General features: G+C 41.5%; 2 protein-coding genes across 3 annotated transcripts; both read left to right on the forward strand.

Annotated features, from left to right (window-relative positions):
* The first annotated feature begins 244 nt into the window (after positions 1-244).
* LOC122327317 lies at positions 245-18,374 on the forward strand. 2 transcript variants are annotated; one of them, XM_043222589.1, is made up of 11 exons: positions 245-473; positions 4,183-4,494; positions 5,247-5,573; positions 6,060-6,368; positions 7,665-7,781; positions 14,088-14,387; positions 14,795-15,100; positions 15,384-15,677; positions 15,847-16,155; positions 16,508-16,540; positions 16,896-18,374. In XM_043222589.1, exons 1-11 carry the CDS (start codon positions 431-433, stop codon positions 16,967-16,969), a joined length of 2,424 nt encoding a protein of 807 aa, XP_043078524.1. In that variant the 5' UTR covers positions 245-430; the 3' UTR covers positions 16,970-18,374. The 2 variants fall into 2 exon arrangements, with proteins under 2 accessions (XP_043078524.1, XP_043078525.1); XM_043222590.1 differs by lacking the exon at positions 7,665-7,781.
* Positions 18,375-18,496: 122 nt separating this feature from the next.
* Positions 18,497-22,362, forward strand: LOC122327474. Its single transcript, XM_043222865.1, has 4 exons — positions 18,497-18,926; positions 19,210-19,542; positions 21,495-21,800; positions 21,903-22,362. The coding sequence occupies exons 1-4, from the start codon at positions 18,887-18,889 to the stop codon at positions 22,067-22,069; spliced, it is 846 nt and encodes a 281-aa protein (XP_043078800.1). The 5' UTR covers positions 18,497-18,886; the 3' UTR covers positions 22,070-22,362.
* The last annotated feature ends 202 nt before the right edge of the window (positions 22,363-22,564 follow it).

The raw sequence follows: 22,564 nt of genomic DNA on the forward strand, positions 1-22,564 counted from the left end.
AACCAATACAATTCCCATTATAACCATTACACCCATTACATTTACTATTGTGTTTTGGGCAGTTGTTTTTTTTTAACATGGAGTTAATTGTTTGCCTCTGATTATTAACTTTCATCACCGAACTGGACCATGTGTAAATAATATTTCTTTAAGGGGACTTCATAAAATGAACCGAGGAGGGCAGCAATACGCCTCTAATGTGCCTCGCCTGTCGAGTGTCTTAAAATAAAAATAGCTTCGGCCATTTTAGATACTCACACAGACACGTTTGACTCGCCTTAACAGACGACAAACATATCTAATATCTTTCAGCATTACAGATACAACCAAGAACATCGAACATAAAAGTACCTAAAATTAATTAGTAAACTAGTTTTTCTGTGCGAGGTCGGGTTTTGAGTTATTTTCTTCTATTTATTATAACAACATTATGAATAACTTTATTTTGTTCATGTTTTTATTGATCGTGAAAGGTAAGGTTCGTATTTATTTCTTAAATACTTTCGGTTTCACTTTCACCAGAAATTGGGCTTTCAGTTATCTTTTTTATTCCCGCTATGCGATCGCTTTTTATCAAAATGTAGCAAATAGAGTAAGATTTGGTTTTGGTTATGTAACTTTTATATTGTAATATTTAAATGCCATACGAGATTGCGCAGTCTTCTCCAAATATGAGAAAAAAGTATAGTTGTTGTATGTAAGATCTCATTATTATTTATTTATTTTTGATGTGCTCGCCGTTTATTTGTTTCACTTTTGGTGTGAAAAGGCTTTTATATTTGCCCAAAATGTAACTTTTTATATTATTAACAAACAGGCAAGCCCAAACCAGAAAAGCAAAGCAGAACAGAATATTCATTCCATGTCAAATAGACGTGTCACCAAGCCAGCAGAGGGAGCTCTTACCTCTGGGTGATCTGCAATCACCCCCTCTGCTGCTACTTCCTGTCTGAGGACGATAAAGACTGTTGTAGGCTCCTCACCTGCAGGTTGCATCGTTCGCCTGTATTATTGTTAGATTGTTGTTTCCCTGAGTTTTCTTAGTCTTAGATTCCTTGGTTTTGACCCTGCCTGTCTTCTGTTGTTCTGATTGTTTGCTGCCTGACCTGATCTTGTCCTGTCTCTGGATTTTGTTATTGCCTCGCCTCTCGATTTTTGGACATGGCTTACCTCTCTGACTTACCTGACTGTTTGTTGATTGAGTTGTTTCATGAGGGAATAAATCAGCCACTCAAGACGAAACTTGTTCGCGAGGGTCCACGTGAGTCGCTTGCACAGTTTATTGAGTTTGGTTTAGTGACTGTGGGGTCAGCTTTCACGCTGGGTATTACGGAGGAAAAGGACACCGTATCAACTCCTGTAATGGCCGCCTTCCTCGAGCTGCTTCACAAGATGGCCGCCTGCCCAGCGCCGCTCCCCAAGATGGCCGCCTGCCCAGCGCCGCTTCACAAGATGGCCGCCGCCTTCCCAGCGCCGCTTCCCAAGATGGCCGCCGCCTTCCCAGCGCCGCTTCACAAGATGGCCGCCGCCTTCCCAGCGCCGCTTCCCAAGATGGCCGCCGCCTTCCCAGCGCCGCTTCACAAGATGGCCGCCGCCTTCCCAGCGCCGCTTCCCAAGATGGCCGCCGCCTTCCCAGCGCCGCTTCCCAAGATGGCCGCCGCCTTCCCAGCGCCGCGTCTCAAGATGGCCGCCGCCTTCCCAGAGCCGCATCCCAAGATGGCCGCCGCCTTCCCAGAGCCGCTTGCCAAGATGGCCGCCGCCTTCCCAGCGCCGCTTGCCAAGATGGCCGCCGCCTTCCCATCGCCGCTGCCAAGATAGCCGCCGCCTTCCATCGCGCTTGCCAAGATGGCGCCGCCTTCCCAGCGCTTGCCAAGATGGCCGCCGCCTTCCCAGAGCCGCTTGCCAAGATGGCCGCCGCCTTCCCAGAGCCGCTTGCCAAGATGGCCGCCGCCTTCCCAGCGCCGCTTGCCAAGATGGCCGCCGCCTTCCCAGCGCCGCTTGCCAAGATGGCCGCCGCCTTCCCATCGCCGCTTGCCAAGATGGCGCCGCCTTCCCATCACCGCTTGCCAAGATGGCCACCGCATTCCCATCGCCGCTTGCCAAGATGGCCGCCGCCTTCCCAGCGCCGCTTGCCAAGATGGCCGCCGCCTTCCCAGAGCCGCTTGCCAAGAAGGCCGGCGCGTTCCCAGAGCCGCTCGCCAAGATGGCCGCCGCCTTCCCAGAGCCGCTTGCCAAGATGGCCGCCGCCTTCCCAGCGCCGCTTGCCAAGATGGCCGCCGCCTTCCCAGCGCCGCTTGCCAGTCTCCATCGCTGTCGTGGGTGAAGGATCCCTCGCTTCATAGTCCCGCCTCCGAGTCTCGGACTCCACCTCGGCTTGTAGACCCGTCGGCTTCCCTTAGGCTCCTAGCTCCCTCCTCTCCACCGTGCTCCGTCAGTTCACCAGCTCCACCAGGCTCCATCGTCTTTCCGGCTCCGCATTGGTCGGTCGTCGACCATCCGTCGCCTCAGGATTCCTCTCCTCCAGCTTCACCTCGTCCCTCCATCCCTCCAGCTCTGTCAGGCTCCTCCTTCCCCCCGGCTCCACCTCAGTCCTCCTGTCGCTCTGGCTCCGCAGCGTCCTTCTCGTGCCTCGTCTCCGCGTCAGTCGCCGAAGCCTGCGGTATCGCCTAGGACCTCCAGCGCCTCTGTGTCACCCTGGCTCTTCGGCTCTCCTCCTCCGCCTCAGTCTCCTCGACCACCTGCTCTGCCGCCGTCGGTCGGCCCCATGGGATTGATGACCGCTACCTCTCCATGGCTCCTCCCTCCGCCGGCTCCACCACTGACCATCATGGCTGGGCTCTGGATCGCCTCCCGCTCCGGACTCCTCCTGTCTTCTCCCTTGCTCCTCCCTCCGTCTCTTCCTCCCTGGACTCCGTTTGCTGACTCCCTCCCGGAACCCCCTCCTAAGCTCCCAGTGTTGTTTTGTTGTTTTTATGGAGCGCCAGGAGTCGCTCCTAGGGTGGGGGGGGATGTGCTATGTCACCAAGCCAGCAGAGGGAGCTCTTACCTCTGGGTGCTCCCTCTGCTGCTACTTCCTGTCTGAGGACTATAAAGACTGTTGTAGGCCCCTCACCTGCAGGTTGCATTGTTTGCCTGTATTATTGTTAGATTGTTGTTTCCTTTAGTCTTAGATTCCTTGGTTTTGACCCTGCCTGTCTTCTGTTGTTCTGATTGTTTGCTGCCTGACCTGATCTTCGCCTGTCTCTGGATTTTGTTATTGCCTCGCCTCTTATACTCCTGTTTTCCCTGTTAGATGCCTACCTGTTTTGACCATGCCTTCATTTAATAAAAGCGTGCATATGGATCCGCACGCCTCAGACCCCTCATTCGTGACAAGACGTCCCCGGCTCAAAAATTTAGATTTTTCAAATACTTTTTTTTTTTTTTTTTAATTTAAAATGAAATAACATGATGAAAGCTAAAATGTTAAATGTCATTAAAGAATATTCACTGAGTGATCGACTACTCCAGATTGCAAAAATGTACTTTTCAGAGAAATATATGAAAAACAAATAATGTTAAATCTAGAGATGTATCTTGTTTCATCTTCTTACATTTATTAATTTTAACTGCATTGAACACACCTGTCTAAATGCCATAAAAATATTATTTTTACAAAGCTTGCTTGCCTCTAACTCAGGCATCAGTGCCTGAGTGTACCTCAAACATTCAAGGTCTCTCACACTTGGAATAATAAAGTTTATTAACTATAGATTCAATGTTGACAATGATGCTGTCAATCAACAATCGTGGGGCGGGGCCTCAGACTGTGTGAAGACCAAGCCCTGTTTGTGAAACGGGCCCCTGAGTTATGTGCTTGCAATCTTTTGGAGAACATTTTTTTAAATATGTCGATTACGTAAAAAGTAATTAAGAAACGCAGTTAGTTACACTCAGTTGCATCAATTTGCTCATCTCTGTATAACAGCATAGAGAATAATGGTTGTCCTGCTAGGACATAAATACACAGGGAAAATGAAGTGATACATTGATACAATATATTTAAAAATGCCACAACATGTATTCAGCAACTGAGTCAATTCAGTCAAAATATGACACTATTTAACTAAAAAAATAAAGTGTAGATTTTACATCAACGTTTCCCCTTTTTTTATCTGAGAACTGTTCCTCTTTCGTTTTCAGGTGTATTTGGTGATGCAGATGTTGTGTCGGTGAATGAAGGAGATTCGGTCACCCTGCACACTGGTCTCACTGAAATACAGAGAAATGATGTGATAGACTGGAGGTTTGGACCTGGAAGTGACCAAATAGCTAGAATCAATAGACCGGCCAACAAAGCAGATACATACGATGGTCCTGATGAGAGATTCAGAGGCAGGCTGGAGCTGGACAATCAGACTGGATCACTGACCATCAGAGACATCATTACCACAGACTCTGGACTTTATAAAGTAGACCTCCCCAATGACAAGACTTTAGAATTCAGTCTCAGTGGTGAGTATCAGGTGCTTTTCAATAATGAAAATAACAAATAATCTGTAATATAACTGGCAGACTTGCAAGATAGATGAGATTTCTGTATCATTCCTAAACATAGAATTTTGTAATAAGCAGATAAGGAATAATGAGACGAGTGTCTTAAAAGTTTAGTTTTAGAAAGTAATTGCTCTTTCATCAGTTTTCAAAAACATTTAATTATGAGAGATGTTAATGCAATTGGCCTAAAGTCATTGCTGTACTGATGCAAAAGTACAGCAAGCCAAAATAAAGTTTTATTTAGCTGACTCAGGACAGCCCATTGTTGGCCAATGGTGTGTCATGGGCCTTAAGTCATTGCATCCACAATTAAAGTACTGACGTGCATGAACAATGACCAGCAATTAAGATTAGAGAAGATGCACCATGACCTTCACAGACAAAAGGTTTGATTTGACTCAACAAGAGAACAGGAACTGACTGAAACCTCCCCTTAGAAACTTTTCTTTTTTAAAACATTCAGTTGATTTCATCATCTTCACTTCAGATGCCAAATACAATGTACTTCACTTACTTTTTTATGTAGTGTTATGGCAGTATATTTCCATTTCCAATACATCAGCTAAATGTCATGTCAGATGTAACTCGCTTTATTTCTGTAAGCACATTCTCTCCAATTGCAGTCACGTTTCCGTAAAGTCCTCAAAAGTTGATATGTGGTCTTGTAATCTTAATAGCTGCAGTACTTATTACTTCTGTTTCTTCTCCAGTTACACGAGCGGATGCAGCGGGGCCGATATTAGTGATGAAGCGAGATTCTGTTACTCTAAAAACTGAAGTTCCTGACATTCATAGATATGATGAGATACAGTGGAGTGGACAGCAGAAATATCCTATAGCTGAAATCAACAGAACAGCTGGAATCTTCAGCACATCTGATGGTCCTGAGGAGAGATTCAGAGACAGACTACAGCTGGACTGTTTGACTGGATCTCTGACCATCAGGAACATTGAAAGCAGCCTCTCTGGACTTTATGAAGTTAACATCAGTGGCAGCAAACACACCATATACAAGACATTCAGTGTCATGGTCAGCGGTGAGTGTTTATTTAGATCAGCACTGTGAATCAAATAGACAAACATATTTGCACTGAATTGAATGTCTAAGGCTAAGAAATGATGTGTTTGCAGTAACTCTTTTTCCTTAAGCTCCCTCCATTAAGTGTTCTGATTTGATTTAGGCTATATTAGAAAATATAAGACAATATCAAATACAACCCATATATTTCATCTGAGAGAATATGTGCCGTTAATGTAAAAGAGGCCGAAACCTTGGTCAGTTCCCGATTTAAAAAACAGTTGAACGAGTCAGAAATTGCACAACCTCAAAATCTTTTGACTTTTCTGAAACCATTAACAACTTACATTTTCAAAAAAGTTACTAGCAACAAATCTTTTTTTAAACAAACCTTAGCTAGTAATCTAGTAACTACTTAGTAATATACATACTGTTAAAAAATTTGCTCCAGGTGCATTTAATTAATACCTATGTAGCTGTTAATGTTTATCATGTATTCACACAGGTGCATTGGAGACAGTGTCAGTGATGGAGGGATATCCAGTCACTCTAAGCTCTGCTCTTACTGAAATACAGGTCAATGATATCATACAGTGGAAGTTCGGAGACACTAGGATAGCTAACGTCAGTCGAACAGCCACACCATTCTATGAAGATGATGCAAGATTTGAAGGTAGACTGAAAGTGAATCATCAGACTGGATCACTGACCATTACCGAAACCAATGAAAAAAACTCTGGACTTTATAAACTACAGATCAGCAGCGGCCGACGCACCATACTCAGGACGATCACGGTCTCTGTCACTGTCACTGGTGAGTAACTCAAATCAGCAAATGCGTTAATCAGGCAAAGTGCTTGCTAGTTGTAGTATTACATTTACAAGGCAAAATCCCTGATGTTAAAATAACACTGCTGGGTGTCTATGTGTGTCCACACTAGAGTGTTAAAAGTAACACTGAAGCAGTCTTAACGTTAATGAGATAATTAAGAGATTCACTGAGTGATGATTATCCGTTATTGAAGACACCTGATGTTAACAAGAAAATCATAATGTAGTCACTGTTACGGTGATCAGTGTTGGGTTGTAGTTGGGTTCTTGACCCTTGGCTTTATATTATGTAGTGTTTGACTGCTTTAACAGAGTTATAACAACCAGATTTGCTGTGTTTAGAAAGACATCATATTATCAAATTTATGAACTCCATGATGGTGACATCATTTTAACCAATAAAACGTCATCATCTGGTCCTTCTGTAATTCTCAATAACAGCAGGTGTTCATCTCTAATACACACGCCGCACAACCGGAAGCTGGCGAAACCATTGTCAACGTATGAATAGTTGTTTACGTGTGGACATAATGTATTAAATGTGTTAAGTGTTAAAGAATTGCACGTCGATTTATGTATGTGAAGAGGTTTGAATTCAATGTTTAATAATGAGTGCCAAATAGATGGGGTATTGTTTCTGTAAATGTTGGACTTACCTGTGGATGGTACGACCCAAAAAAGGGGTGAAGTTTGGTCTATATAAGCGGAGGCCAAAATTCGGGACGTGATTGTTTACTAAATCAATGCAAAAGTGCTACTGCAGTGCCTTGAGTAATTTAAAACGCCCTTTGTATATGCGTGTACATATATTGCCGTTGGATTATTTTTTGGTTTATTTTCCCTTTTAGTTGTTTTTTTGGTACTTTGGGTTTGTTTTTTTTGTCATTTTTTGTGTGCGCCTCTATATATCCTTCACTGTGGACAATCCTTCTGCACTGTAAATAAAACTGTGCTTTGCACTGAAGTGATGCTGCGAGTGAGCCATCACATTACATCCTTTCACAGACTTACATCCCCTCCCCGAGCTGGTGGGCTCAGCTTCATCACACATTCCCAAACCGCTGTTTAGTTTTTTTTTTTTATATAATAGCAAACAGACTGCTGAATGCCAGCAAAGAGCTCTCATTATAATTTCTAAAAAGCTGAGATCTGTTCATCTTACAAAGCTCTGTTCGCATTTAATATATGCATAATAATGACCTTCTGTGTTTATCATTACAGTATCAGACCTTGACTCAGGTCATATAGTGCTGATGTCTGTCTGTCTTTGTCATTACAGATCTGTCTTCAGTTGCTAAAGCAGTAATAGCTGTTGGTGTTGTTGTTGTTCTGCTGGTGTTTGGAGCTGGTGTTTTTTACTATCGCCGCAAGATCTCTGAACTCCAAAGACAAAAGAGTAAGTATCAAAAATTGCTTTGTTTTGTTATAGTAGAGTGCACAGCAAACTCTCCAAAGAACATTTGATCCCTCTTTAAATAAAGTTAAATCGACACTAAACCAGAGTCACATCCAGAGCGACAAATTAAATGATGACTGTGTATTAGTGATGAACACATGCTGTTATTGAGAATTACAGAAGATCAGATGCTGACTAAACCACTTTTTTTTAGGACTACACCACTGGGTGTTACCCAGTATGCACTGCCTTAAATAAAAATGGCAAAAATGGCAGAAGTCTGTGTTTGTTTGCTTAATTAGGAATATATCAATTTATATTACACGTTAATTGCATTTACTATCTGCCATTTTTTGCACAAATCCTACTGCAGTCTTCAGATTTGATTCCAAATGCTGTTTTTAACAATAACAGACACATACTCATCATGATGGCCATTTTTTGTGTGCGTGTGTGTGTATTTGACTTTCTGTTTGTGGCTTGTTAACTCCTTTAAACATAATTTCTGATCAATTTCTGACTGATTTCTTGCACTAAAGTATGAAAAATTATTGTCACCACTGTTAAGTATCATGTCATAAGTGTTCATGTCTAAAATTCTCAACCAATTCAGCTCTTTAAGTTTTCTCCCTCCCTTTTCAATGTTGAAGCATTACCGTTTAATAATACTTTTGTTGTAAATCAGTAACAATTATGTCAATGTCAGTCAATAACCCAAACAGAAACTACTTCATGACGTTCATTTATCATAAGCTATAAGCAGAAAGAAAAAAGTTTGATTTGGCAACGAACAAATGCTTGGTTTTATTTATTGGTCATTTAACCAATAAAACATCAGCATCTGATCCTCTGTAATTCTCAATAACAGCAAGAGTTTATCATTAATGTCTATGTAGCGTACTTGTTCTTGTTTGCATTAGCACTACTGACATGATTTTGTGCTCTGCTCACATGATCTGAAAATAATAGCTTTGTGGGATTATACATTACTTGAACAATTAGTTATATTTGATTCTTTTGCATGGAATCGCTAACTAATATTAAGGTAACACAATAAAGTCCAGTTAGTTAATGTGTTAACTAATATGAACAAACAATGAACAATATATTTATATATATATATATATATATATATATATATATATATATATATATATATATATATATATATATATATATATTTACAATATATTTAACAGTATTTATTATTGTCACAAACACACCCACCAGATCACCGTCTCCCACGCCAATCACCCGCTCAACATCTCCGGAATTCTAGCCACCTGTTCACCACACCTGTTAGTAATTAACTCACCTCCATATATACAGCGGAAACCCAGTCTTTCCTCGGCTGGGACTGAAGTTACGTTCACATGCTTCTGTCTGCGCTCTCGAACTCGATCTTCCTGTGATTATCCCTTCTGATACGGACTACCCGCATTTAAAAATTTGTTTTTGTGTTCCTCTTTGTTTTGAGCTGATGTTTGCTCGGCGTTACGCCAATCCTAAGTTTCATTAAAACGTTGCCAGTGTTCTCCTGCCTGCCTGCCTCATCTCTCCTCAGACCGTGACAGAATCCCAGCCGCGATATAAAACGAGATGGAAGAAGACGCCAACGCGGAACCCACCAGCTCGCCGAATCCACTACACGAGATCGCCGCAGCTATCCACGCGGCTTTGTCCCGACCCACTACAGCTCCGGCATGTCCCCTCGCTCGACCGTCACCGTACTCCGGTGAGAGGGAAACGTGTAACGGCTTTGTGCTCCAATGTTCCCTATATCTGGAGTCACAGGCTCACTAATTCACCTCTGAAGCCGCCAAAGTAACCTTTATCATCGCACTGTTACAAGGACGTGCGCTGCAGTGGGCTGAAGCCCTCCACTCAGCCCGGAACCCTGTCGTTAATTCAGCTACAACCTTCCTGGCTCATTTGAAGGAGGTATTTGGACCCATTACTTCACTCCTGTCTGTACATGATGAACTGTTTAATCTTTCGTATACGCAGGGGTGACGAGTGGAAAACAGCGTTCATCACTCCCACCGGACACTACGAATATCTCGTTATGCCGTATGGCCTCGCCAACAGTCCCTCAGTGTTCCAGGATTTCATGAATGAGATCTTCCGAGACATGCTCAACCGATTCCTCATCATCTATATTGACAACATTCTCATTTACTCCCCCGATCTGCCAACTCATCACCTACACGTACGCCAAGTCCTAACCCGCCTGAGATACCACCACCTCTACCTCAAACTGGAGAAATGCCGCTTCCACCAATCCTCCGTTCACTTCCTGGGCTACATCGTCACCCCTGCGGGCCTCAAGATGGATCATCAGAAGATCCGAGCAGTGCAGGAGTGGCCAAGACCTAGTTCAATAAAGGAAGTACAACGTTTTCTAGGTTTCGCTAACTTTTATCGCCGATTCATACCCGGCTATAGTAACCTGTCTGCTCCCTTAACCTCTCTCACCCGTTCCTCGAACAGACCCTTCACCTGGACCCCTGAGGCACAACAAGCATTCCAAACACTGAAGGCCGCTTTCTGCACTGCCCCAATCCTCCATCATCCAGACCCCAACAAGCGCTTCGTGGTCGAGGTGGATGCGGCTACCCTGGGAGTCGGTGGCGTCCTCTCACAGTGGCCGTACTCCGTCCGTGTGCATTTTTCTCCCGTAAACTGTCCCCGGCGGAGCAAAACTACGACGTGGGCAACCGGGAACTCCTCGCCATCAAGCTCGCCCTGGAGGAATGGCGGCACTGGCTGGAAGGATCCCAGTTCCCTTTCGAAGTTATCACGGATCACAAGAACCTACAATACCTCAGAAAAGCTCAACGCCTGAACCCCCGACAATCCCGTTGGTCCTTATTCTTCACACGCTTTAATTTCACCATCTCCTACCGACCCGGCTCCAAGAACGGCAAAGCCGACGCACTCTCCTGTATCCACCAACCTGATCAGGTACCCGACTCACCCGAACCCATTCTTCCTCCTCATATCTTTGCCGCTCCTATAGTGTGGGAACTGGAGGACCAGATCCGTGCCGCCAGCCGCGAGGAACCCGCTCCGCCGGGAGGTCCGGAGGGCCGCCAATATGTACCATCTCGCCTGCGCATCGCCCTTCTGGACTCCGCACACACCTCTCCGGGAACCGGGCATCCTGGCAGGTACCGAACCCTCTCCATTCTCTCCCAAAGGTTCTGGTGGCCGCAGATGACACAAGACGTTGCTAGGTATGTCCGCTCCTGCCCAGTTTGTGCTGTGACCTCCACACCTCGTCGGCTCCCGGCAGGCAAGCTCCAACCTCTCCCCATACCCGAGCGGCCCTGGTCCCACATCGGAATTGACTTCGCCAACGATCTGCCTCCCTCTAACGGTCACACAGCTGTACTAATAATAGTAGACCGTTTCTCTAAGATGTGTAAATTTGTCCCTTTACCTGGTATTCCCACAGCTCTGGACACCGCTCTGGCCCTCTTCAACAATGTCTTCCGAAACTTCAGACTACCCGAAGACATGGTGTCGGACCGAGGCCCGCAATTCACATCACGGGTATGGCGAGAATTCTTCCGTCTACTGGGGGTAACAGTCAGCCTCACCTCCGGGTACCATCCCCAGGCTAATGGCCAGACGGAACGTAAGGTCCAGGAGCTTGCCCGATACCTACGCGCTTACTGACACCAGAACCAGAATAGCTGGAACCAGTACCTGCCCTGGGCCGAGTATGCCCAGAACTCGCTCCGCCAGACCACCACCGGGCTCACACCATTCCAATGCGTGCTGGGCTACCAACCTCCTCTGTTCCCCTGGTCGGGTGAGCCCTCTTCGGTTCCGGCGGTGGACTACTGGTTCCGGGAGAGCGAGAAGGTGTGGGACTCAGCCCATGTCCAACTTCAACAGGCAGTGCGACGCCATCAACACCAGGCGGATGTCCGTCGGTCACCTAACCCCATCTACCAGCCGGGAGAATTGGTCTGGCTCTCCACCCGAGACATCCGCCTTCGCCTGCCCTGTAAAAAGCTGAATCCCCGGTACATCGGTCCTTTTCCCGTGGTCCGGCAGATCACCCCTGTCACCTACCGGCTCCAACTACCACATCAATATCGCATCTCACCTTCCTTCCACGTTTCACTCCTGAAGAAATTCACTAATCCTGTTCTTCCTCCCTCCACAGACGCGGAACTACCCCCCCCACCTCCCGAGATCGAACCCACCGAGAACATCTACCGGGACCAGGAAATCCTTGACTCTCGGCGACGGGGCAACCGCCTCCAGTACCTAGTGGACTGGGAGGGTTTCGGCCCTGAGGAGCGGTCGTGGGTAAATTAACTCACCTCCATATATACAGCGGAAACCCAGTCTTTCCTCGGCTGGGACTGAAGTTACGTTCACATGCTTCTGTCTGCGCTCTCGAACTCGATCTTCTTGTGATTATCCCTTCTGATACGGACTACCCGCATTTGAGTATTTGTTTTTGTGTTCCTCTTTGTTTTGAGCTGATGTTTGCTCGGCGTTACGCCAATCCTAAGTTTCATTAAAACGTTGCCAGTGTTCTCCTGCCTGCCTGCCTCATCTCTCCTCAGACCGTGACAATTATTAATATGTTTTAATTATGCTGCTTCATGTATTCCTTATATATTCCCTGATCCTTGTGTATGCTGCTTCATATATTGGGTTCTTTGTCGTTGTGTCTCCTCTGGTTCGTTTTGGTGCTTTGGTGTTTTTTGGTCTTGGTATTTTTGGTCTCTTTCGTCTAATTATTTTATATTCTGGATTCCTTTCTGTTTTCTCTAATTGTGTCTAGTTCTTGTTCCTTGATTTGGTGCAGTCTAATCGTAGTTTTGTTATCTCTTTTGACTTTTGGTTTTCATTTATCCTTGTTTTCGCGGTTTCAGTACCTTGGATCCTCTGTTTTTACTCTTCGAGTTTACATTGACTGCTTTTGTCTCACTGTTTACTCTTGTCTGTTTTGTCTTTTGAGTTGTCTCATCTTGTTATTGTGTTTGTCCTGAGAACAGCTGTCCACTTTCACGTGTCAAATTTCTTGTTCTTTGAATTCCTGCATGGGTGACTAGACCAGTGCAACTTCTGAGATTCACTTCAAGGTACAGGATCCCTGTCTTCTTGCCTTCCTCTAGAGCTGCCATCTCCATGCAGGAATCAGCTGCCACCTCAGCAGGCTCAGTGGACGTCTCTGCTCCCCATTTTGTGTTGCCTGCCCTTCTGCTTGGACTGTTTCACCCCTAATTCCCCTTTCTGTCCAAATAGACTAAATTCTGTCCAGTTTTGTTACTTTTTACTGTGTTAAAATGGGTTTTAAAAAAGTCTTACACTTTATACTATTTAATCAAATAATAAATAATTATTACACAGCATTTTCAGTTTCGGTTTTTGGCCAATTACATCCAGAATTTTTGGTTTCCGTTTTGGCCCAGAATTTTAATTTCGGTGTATCCCTAGAGTGCAACAAAACAAGTTCGCTCGCATGACAAATCTTGTTAACTCCGTCTCTTTGTGGAGTCTTTCTCTTATTTTCTTGTCATAAATTCCAAAGACAATTTGATCTCTGATCATAGATTCAGTCAGGATTCTGAAGTTGCGTGAGAGAAACACATACCTTTCGTCTGATTAGTTTTTCTTGGGTGATCAGTGCTCATCAAATTTCTTCATGACCTCATCATATTTTCCTCTGTCCACAGCGTCCATGAACGTGAAAGTATTGTGTATACTTCAATTGCTTGAGGTCCAGCTACTATCAGGAGCAGTGCTATTTTTCATGATTCTAATGCATCGTCCAGACAAACAGCTTGCACGTAAAGCCTAAATTGCTGCTTAAATGTCCGCCAACTTAAATGTATGTTTCTGGTGAGTTCTAAGGATTCCGGTGGTTTAATAGCATCCATCTTGCTTGTATCACTAGACAGTATACTTATGGACTGACGTGTAGCCTCTTTATTTCTTTAGCTCCAACTCTCTTAAGTTTAGGCTTCTCTGACCCTCTTTGCTTCGTCTTTGTCTCTAAAGAGCCCAACTAAAGTAAGCACTGATCGTTGTAATGGTGACCAAACAGTTTTGTAACCTCACGTGTCTTTAATAATGGACTATCTTCAATCAATAAATTTCATAATTATCATATTAACTTTAACACTGTTTCAGTGTTACTTTTAACACTCTGTAGTGTGGACACATATTATCTAACACCAGTAATTGTGCTGTGAACTTCTCAGTGTGACGCGTTCATCTGCAAACTCACTTATAATCTCCTCATTTCTGTTTATTTCTATGTGCTGCTGGGACATGAAGAGATGATTGTTCCTGTGATGGAGGGAGAATCTGTCACTCTAGAGTCTGATATTAAAATACAGAGAGGTGATGAAATACAGTGGATATTTGAAGACTGTGTTATAGCTGGAATCAAAGGAAATGACAGAGAGATCTACATAAATAATAGCCCTGATGACAGATTTAAAGAAAGACTGGAGCTAAAAAGGATAACTGGATCCCTGACCATTAAAAATATCAGACCTGAACATGCTGGAATATATAAACTGAAGATCGGAGACAGAAGAGTCTCCTACAAGACGTTCAGTGTTAAAATCATTGGTGAGTCACTCCAGTCAATAATCAAAACAAGGTTTCTTTAGATAATTTCAGCCTTAAGTGTGTGTTGTTGGTTTCACCCTCATTGAGAGAAAAGCCACCCAGAAATTAAATGACACAGGCATCATAAAAGTTTCTACAGTGATGATTGAAGCATAAGAACACAAGACATGTATTAACTAGAGGTCCATTTCATGAACACTGAACCAGATCATCTCTGAAACTAAAGAACCGCTGGATTTAATTTTAGCTTTTATAAAGTGTTACATATTTTGCTCAGGTTTTTCACTCTAGTGTAAAGAAATCTGCGTAATCTGTGTAAAACTTTCAAGCATCAATATTCATACTGCCACACATGATCTAATCACAATTTTGTATGTCTCTGTTTTTATGTGCTGTTGTCACAAAAGAAATGAAGACAATATCGGAGTTTGAGGGGAATTATATTACTCTAAGAACCAATGTTAGAATAAACAGAGGTGTTCGGATGCTGTGGCTGTTTGGAGATGAAAACTCGCTCATAGCTAATATCAAAGGAGGCACCGAAGAGATCATTAGATATGATGATGTGAGATTCAGAGGCAGACTGGTGGTGCACGAGAGGACTGGAGATCTGACCATCACAAACATTACAACCGTCCATGCAGGAATCTATAAACTGAAGATCAGCAGTGATGAAGGGTCTAAAAAAATGATATTCAGTGTTTCTGTCAAAGGTGAGTAGCTTTAGTCAATATAAGAATGATCACAGTTCCTTCTCATACCTTCAGGTTTTTAATTATTTTTCTCAGCAGGTCATTTAGCCTTAGATCCATTTTTTTCTTTAAAAATCTATGATTAAAGTTTCGAAATATCACACTGAACTGTGATTTATGGACTCGTCACTTAATTGAAGTTTAGACTGTAATATGAAAAAATTAAAAATGAAAACATAGTACGTTGTGTGCATGTTCTGATGCTTTGTATTTCTCTGTTTCTGTTTTCCTGTCACAAATGAAGCGAGGAGGGAACAAGTGAAGGAGGGAACATCTGTCTTTTTAAAAACTTATGTTGAAATACAGGAGAATGATCAGATCTTGTGGACGTTTGGAGCTGAAAAATCTGTCTTAGTTCAATTCAAAGAAGGGATCACTACATATTTTGATGAGAGATTCAGAGGCAGACTTCAACTGGATAAGAAGACTGGAGATCTGACCATCGCAGACACCAGAGCTGAACACACTGGACTTTATGAGGCTCTGATCTTTAGCAGCAGAGGGACTTCATACAGGAGATACGATGTTGTTATGTATGGTAAGTATTTGTCTGTCAGTTTATTTATATGTATATGTACTTGTGTGTAAGAGTGATGATGTACTGAAATATACACAGATTTACACTAAATTGTAAACACTTAATCAAGCATTACTGACCTTTCTATAACGTCTTCTTTTCTGTCTCTTTGTGCTGCTGCGACATAAAGTGGAGCTTGTGAGTGCTGTTGAGGAAGACACTACCATTCTAAACACTGGTCTTCCCGATATAGAGAAAAACAGTCGCATAGTGTGGATGTTTAGAGATCATGACTCTCCCATAGCTGAAATTAAAAGAGGAACCGGACACACCCCTAAATATGACGATGGTCCTAATGTAAGATTCAGAGACAGACTGAAGCTGGACGAGAAGACTGGATCTCTGACCATCACAGACATCACACCTGAACATGCTGGAGATTATCAGCTGCATATTAGCAATGATGAAGGGTCCACAAGCAAGAGATTCTATATTGGAGGTGAGTAGCTTTAGTCAGTATAAGAATGATCACAGTTCTTTCTCATACATTCTGATGTTCTTTTCCAGCAGGTTATTTGGCTCAAACTGATTAATCTATAGATCCATTTATTTCTTTAGAAATGTATGACTAAAATTTTGCCTGAACTATATTGTGAAACAAATATTTACTTTATATTCTTGTCTGAAACACCACTAAGTGTCTTTGTCTATTTCAAGCTGATAAAACAGCATCTGAATTATATTAATTTAGTAATTACCGTCTCTGATGTTCAGACACAAACACACTTGATCTAGTGGCAACATTTTCTTTGTATTTTTCCTTTTTCTATGTGCTGCTACCACAAATGAAGTGATGAGCAAAACAATGACAGAAGAACAAGAAGGTGAGATTCTGCTGAAAATCTTTAAAATTGGATCATGATGTATGTTATGTGACTTCATTCAGTTCATTTATCCAGATTTTAAACAAAAAAATGATGTAAGTGAATCAAAGAGAAATGGTGAACCTTAATTCATCCTGGGAAATTAATATCAGTTTTCAAATTAGAAGATGCATGAATGTATTCACAAATACATCAAATGCCATTTTCATTTTTGAGAAAAGTGCTTAAACTAAGTGAGATGTTACTGACAAAATGTTTTGTACTTAGTAAATGCTTGACATTAGCTATGACATTTTTAAATACATATAAGTAAAATGTTTTTAATTTGTGATTGTATTTTCTGATACCTTAAAAGATGGAGATAATGACTCAGCGATTGTGGAGATACCACCGTTAAATGAAGGAGTTCCTGATGGAGTGATTGAGTGATTGAGCAGGAGGGGATTTTTATTTTATCAAGATAAGACATGATCATCACTATCAGACACTTTGCCATCATCAATAAGATTTTTTTCTCCTCTTGAATTCGTCCAGTAAAAAATGAATAAATAATAATTTTCAGTTTCTCATAGCTTTGAAATATGCATTTTAACATGTGTGGACCACAGCAGTATTTCTTTAATCATTTCATGTGATATTTGATATAATAACAAACACCGATACCAGCTTAATGTTGTTGTTTGACAGTGTCTCCTGAGCTGAGATCACATGACCTTCTCCTCGTAGAAATAAATCAGATTAAACCACAGTTCAGAAACATCTTTGACCATCAGTGTCACATTCAGTAATAACTTCAGTGTATCTGTTACTTTTAGTAGAAATGAACCAGCTACTGAAATTATATTATTTTTATTAACATTTTAGATTTAATTTTATTTGACTTGTACACTCTTAACCCAAATTAGCTGACAATACAATATAACTTACAATCTTAAATGGACTATTCAAATTGAGAATTGAATTCTCATAATTGAGACACAACGCAGACATCAAGAAGCAGCATATGAATCTTAGCAATGTTGACAATCAACAGAATGCTTCATGCTGCAGTGCATGCTGGGTAACACCATATTAGAAACTGCCACCATGCACTGCAGTATGACAAAATATTGTCACCACTGTTGAGTATCATATGATGTAGTCAAGTGTTCATGTCAAATAGTCTGAGCCAACTCATTATTTTCTCTCATACCCCTCTTTTGCCAATTATTTTAAAATGATCAGGGTGTCATGTGTTTAATTTCACTTTCTTATCACAGTAATGCTAAATTTAAGTCAACATCTTAAACAAAGACTACATTATGATGCTCATTCATCATGAGTTACAAGCAAAAAACCTAACTAAAGCAAGTTACAATTGTTAAGATGTGTTTATATACTATAAAACTGTCAATAAAACCAAAACATTGAAATGCCATTACATTTCTTCACATTAATAAAAAAATGTCAAAGTATGATATAAATAAGACATCAATAATGTGAACTAATGAATTTCGGTAAAGACTACTATTGTAAACTTAAATAGTCTACTTAAAATTGTATGTTCACCCAACTTAACCTGTTTAGTTTCATCCTGTGCAAAAACTGAAATGGTTTAGTACAACGGGTTTTCCACGCAATTCTCTAGCAATGTCAACTAATTCGGTTTAAGATTATTTCTTTTGCACATTTTATGATAAATAATTATTCCTTAATATGTTATCCAGTTATATGCTTTTGAATTGAGTCTGTTGCACAATGATAACACATAGTGTTGTGTCTGTTTGTTTTATTCTCATCTGTTATAACTTTTGTCAAAAGTGTGTGTTTGACCAATAAACAGTATCTTGTAGGATATTGATCTCCCTTTGATCTCAATATCTGATAATTTTCCGTCCTCTAGTGGACAAGCACAGCTATAAATTTTTAACAGCTTGAAACATAATGTGATTTTTATGATATTTAAGCGTAATAAAAATTTTAACTGTATTTTATATACCGTAAAAGCTACAGAACCGAAGTTATATCACGTTTATCAGCAGCACAGCGTGACTGAGAATGACACAATATCTGCCTTTGATCTCGTAGGTATCTGTTCTACTGTCCGTCTTGGCTGCGCTTATTTTACTCCTCCCCTTCCTGCAGCCGCTTACGTTTCAAGCGAGGCAAGGCTCATCTCAAACAAGCTACAGACGGTCAGACCCGCTAGATTTAAAGCAGCACAGCCAGCGAAGGAACAAGCGCACCTTCTTTAATGTTTCGCGGTCTGTAGAGCAGTTTCTTATAGACTTCTTATAGACTGCAGAGCAGTTCTTATAGACTTATTATCGCAAAAGGATAATCCTATTTTTTAAACTGCCAAAGAAAATGTTTTTCTCATTTGTGCTTTGCTGTTTGTGCCTGTCTGGTAAGTCTTGACATCTGCTCAGATACGAAACTATAACTGTGGGATCTGTACTGGTTAGGGTTTTAGGTCTTCCCTTGAATGAAGGACTAGGCTATTTGTGTAATATGTCGCATGTGAAGAACTTAAGTGATCTGTATGTTTAGCTTCAGTTTGTTGTTTTTTAAGGCAACAACTGAACATTGAAGGTTTAAAACTGTTTAAAAGAATATGATTTAAAATTAGCTTAATACATTTATTTCTACTCCAGTAAAAATGTCAATGAGTGTCTCTCTGTGCTTTCCAGTGTATGCTGATACAGATGCAGTGAAGTCAGTGTCAGTGATGGAGGGAGATTCAGTCAGTCTAGAATCCAATATTCCTGAAATACATCAAAATTATATCATAAAATGGACATTTGGACATCCAGAGAATCGTATAGCTCAAATCAATAAAGAGGCTGGAATCTTTGAAACATACAATGATGTTCTTGATGGGAGATTCAGAGACAGACTGAAGCTGGATCATCAGACTGGATCTCTGACCATCACGAACACCACAGGCACAGACTCTGGAGATTATCAAATAACCATCATTGGCGGGAAAAAGATAACATACAGATTCAGTGTTACTGTCTATGGTGAGTAAACAATTACTATTTTGTCCACTGAGTTTAAATGATAAACAAAAAATTTCAAATTAAAGAAATAATAGAGTTGATTCAGATTCAGGTCTGTTTGTGCTGTGTTGCACACTTGTGTATTGTGTATGGTACAAGTAGAAATTGAAAATTGTTGACAAATTTCTCTTAAAATCAGAATCAAAATTGCCAGGTATGTTTACGCATACAAGGAATTTGTTTTAGTGATACAAGCGCCACAGTGCAACAGAATGACAGCAATAAGATGAGGCCCTGATAATACAAAGAATAATATACAAATGTGCAAAATAATGTACAAAATAGCACAATATAACAGTTCAAAGAGGGAGTGTTCTGGATGTGGGGGACCCAGAGTGATTTTCTTAGCTGTTTTGCTCACTCTGGAAGAGGACAGTTCTTGGAGCGCAGAGAGGGTTGTACAAATGATTCACTCAGCAGTCCTGATTACCCTCTGTAGTCTTCTGAGGTCAGATTTGGTAGCTGAGCTGAGCCAGACAGTTGCAGGTGCAGAGGAGGAATTCAGTGATTGCGGAGTCTGGGTCGGATTTACCTTTTTTGTGAGATAGGCATAACTCATTTTTGGGTCCACTTTTCCTTTTATGTAATAAGCCAGATCTTACCACCTGTTACAGAGAAGGCTCCTGTACTGCTTATACGCAACACCAGAGGGAGGCGTCTCCTAAATATTAGTGTTCTCCCAAATGTTCATACCACTTACTTGGGACTGATTGCACAGACATACATAAAAGCCACATACACACACCACTTCTCTGCAAAGTCTTGATTTTCCCTGGCTGTCATTTCTGAGTGTTTTGTGCCTTTGACTCTGGGTTGTTACTGTTCATCTTTGATTGTTCAATCTGCCTGCCCAGATTCTAGCCACTTGCCATGATCATCTGCCTGGTTATCAATTCTGACTTTGCCTAGCCTCAATTGCCCTGTTTGCCAGTATTTGCTGGTATAAGAAAAACCTTTCAAATGATTTCAGGCTTTAAGTCCTGTAGTGTTGGGTTTCTTTGGGACAGGGATGATGGTGGAGCATTTAAAGAATGAGGGGACTTTGCATACTTCCAGCGATCTGTTGGAGATCTGTAAGAAGAAGATGGTTGCGTTTTGATCTGATCATCATGTACAGATCTGTTTGTTCATCTTGTCAACACTGTGAACAAATTTTTTTGATCAGAAACTTGAAACTTGTCTTTATCTTAAGCACAAAGACATCAAGAATAAGCGTGAGAATAGATAACATTACTAGTTGAACAACTAAATGTAATTTTAAAGCATTGTTGTGTTTCCAGACATAAAAACTCTTTATACTTTACCAAAGTTGAGTATGCAGCATGGTTGGTATAGGCAACTTTCTCTATGACAGAAAAAAAACATACACAGAAATCCACATTAAACCATACCGCATAGTAATGATACATTGATGACCTAAGACACGAAATGAGCAGTTTGTGTGAGAAAGCGAGTAGTATTTATATAATTTTTTACGTCTTGTACACCACCATGCCCAAATGATTGGAGGGCATGCACGTTTCCGGTGTGTGACATGTGTGCGCTCTGGTGTAGTCAGTCAGGCAGGTGTGTGATGGGACACTGTTGTCAATGTCCTCATCGTCGTCTTGTAGTTCCGGCACTGCTATGTTATAGATGCTCTCCACTTCTCTTGGTATCTCACAACACTTGCTACAAGAACACTACAAGTTTTGAAGAGATCTCTGTCTCTCTGAGACCTGAAGAAATGTTGTTGAGTTCTTGATAGGTGGGTGAAAAAAATTAAACGTTGTCTGTCGATAAATCAAATCCATCTTCCTTATAGATGTCCTACATATCTAAATATGTTTATCTAAACACTGTAAATGTAAATTGTTATTTTTGTTTTATTGATTAATTTTTGTTGTTTCGTTTTATTCTCTAATGTTTACCAGCTCCACTGCCTGTTCCTATTATTATCAGAGATTCTTCACATTGTTCCTCATCATCATTATCTTCATCATCTTCATCATCTTGTTCGTTGCTGTGTTCGGCGGTGAACGTGGGTCATGTGACTCTCTCCTGGTACAAAGGAAACAGTTTATTGTCCAGCATCAGTGTGTCTGATCTCAGCATCAGTCTCTCTCTACCTCTGGAGGTGGAACATCAGGATAAAAACACCTACAGCTGTGTGATCAACAACCCCATCAGAAACCAGACCACACATCTGGACTTCAGTCAACTCTGTCAGCCATGTGCAAGTATGTGCAGTTTTTCTTATTATTTGCTAATGTTTTATTACTCAACATCTGTTTTGCTGAAATTCAGAATTGCATCTATGAATTGTTTTCTTCTTCCTTCAGTCCGTGGTTGTGATTCTGCTGAAGCTGTGATCCGATTGGTCGTCACTGTTCTTGTGGGCTCGGCTGCTGCAGCAGCTGTTGCTGTTCTGGTTTATGACATCAGAATCAGAAAAGCTGAACTGGAGACAATACAGACGTCACACAGGCCATGCACACACTGCAGTTAAATCAATTTGTCAGTTCACCTTTTGCTACTTTATCCTGTTTTGTGCACACAGTTCAGGATATGACAACTGCATGTACAAAAATTTTATGTGGTATATGGATCTAGTCAGAATCTTACTTCTTTGGGGCCATGCTCAAAACTTTAGAGGGACATGTTGAAACTAAAACATTTGCATATATTTCCTATCAATAATAATAATAATAATGTACAGTAGATATACAAGGCTTCAGGGCTTCTTTAAACCTAATAACAACAGCTATCTTCTGTGAGCCATGTTTATGACTTCACTGGGATCCACTGGTCTCTACACATTAAAGTTCAATAAAAGTATGTTTGAATGTATTTTTGGAGTATTCTGTTTCTTTTTTAACCCATTGTATTATTTGGTTATCATGTTTATGCATGTTATTCAAAAGAGGGGAAGGTAAAGCAATGGGTCAAGTATTTTATGCCCATTTTAAAATATAATTTAAATAACGTCCAACACAATTCCAGA

The sequence above is a fragment of the Puntigrus tetrazona genome, chromosome 22, assembly GCF_018831695.1.
Source record: "Puntigrus tetrazona isolate hp1 chromosome 22, ASM1883169v1, whole genome shotgun sequence".
In the NCBI taxonomy this organism is placed as follows: domain Eukaryota; kingdom Metazoa; phylum Chordata; class Actinopteri; order Cypriniformes; family Cyprinidae; genus Puntigrus; species Puntigrus tetrazona.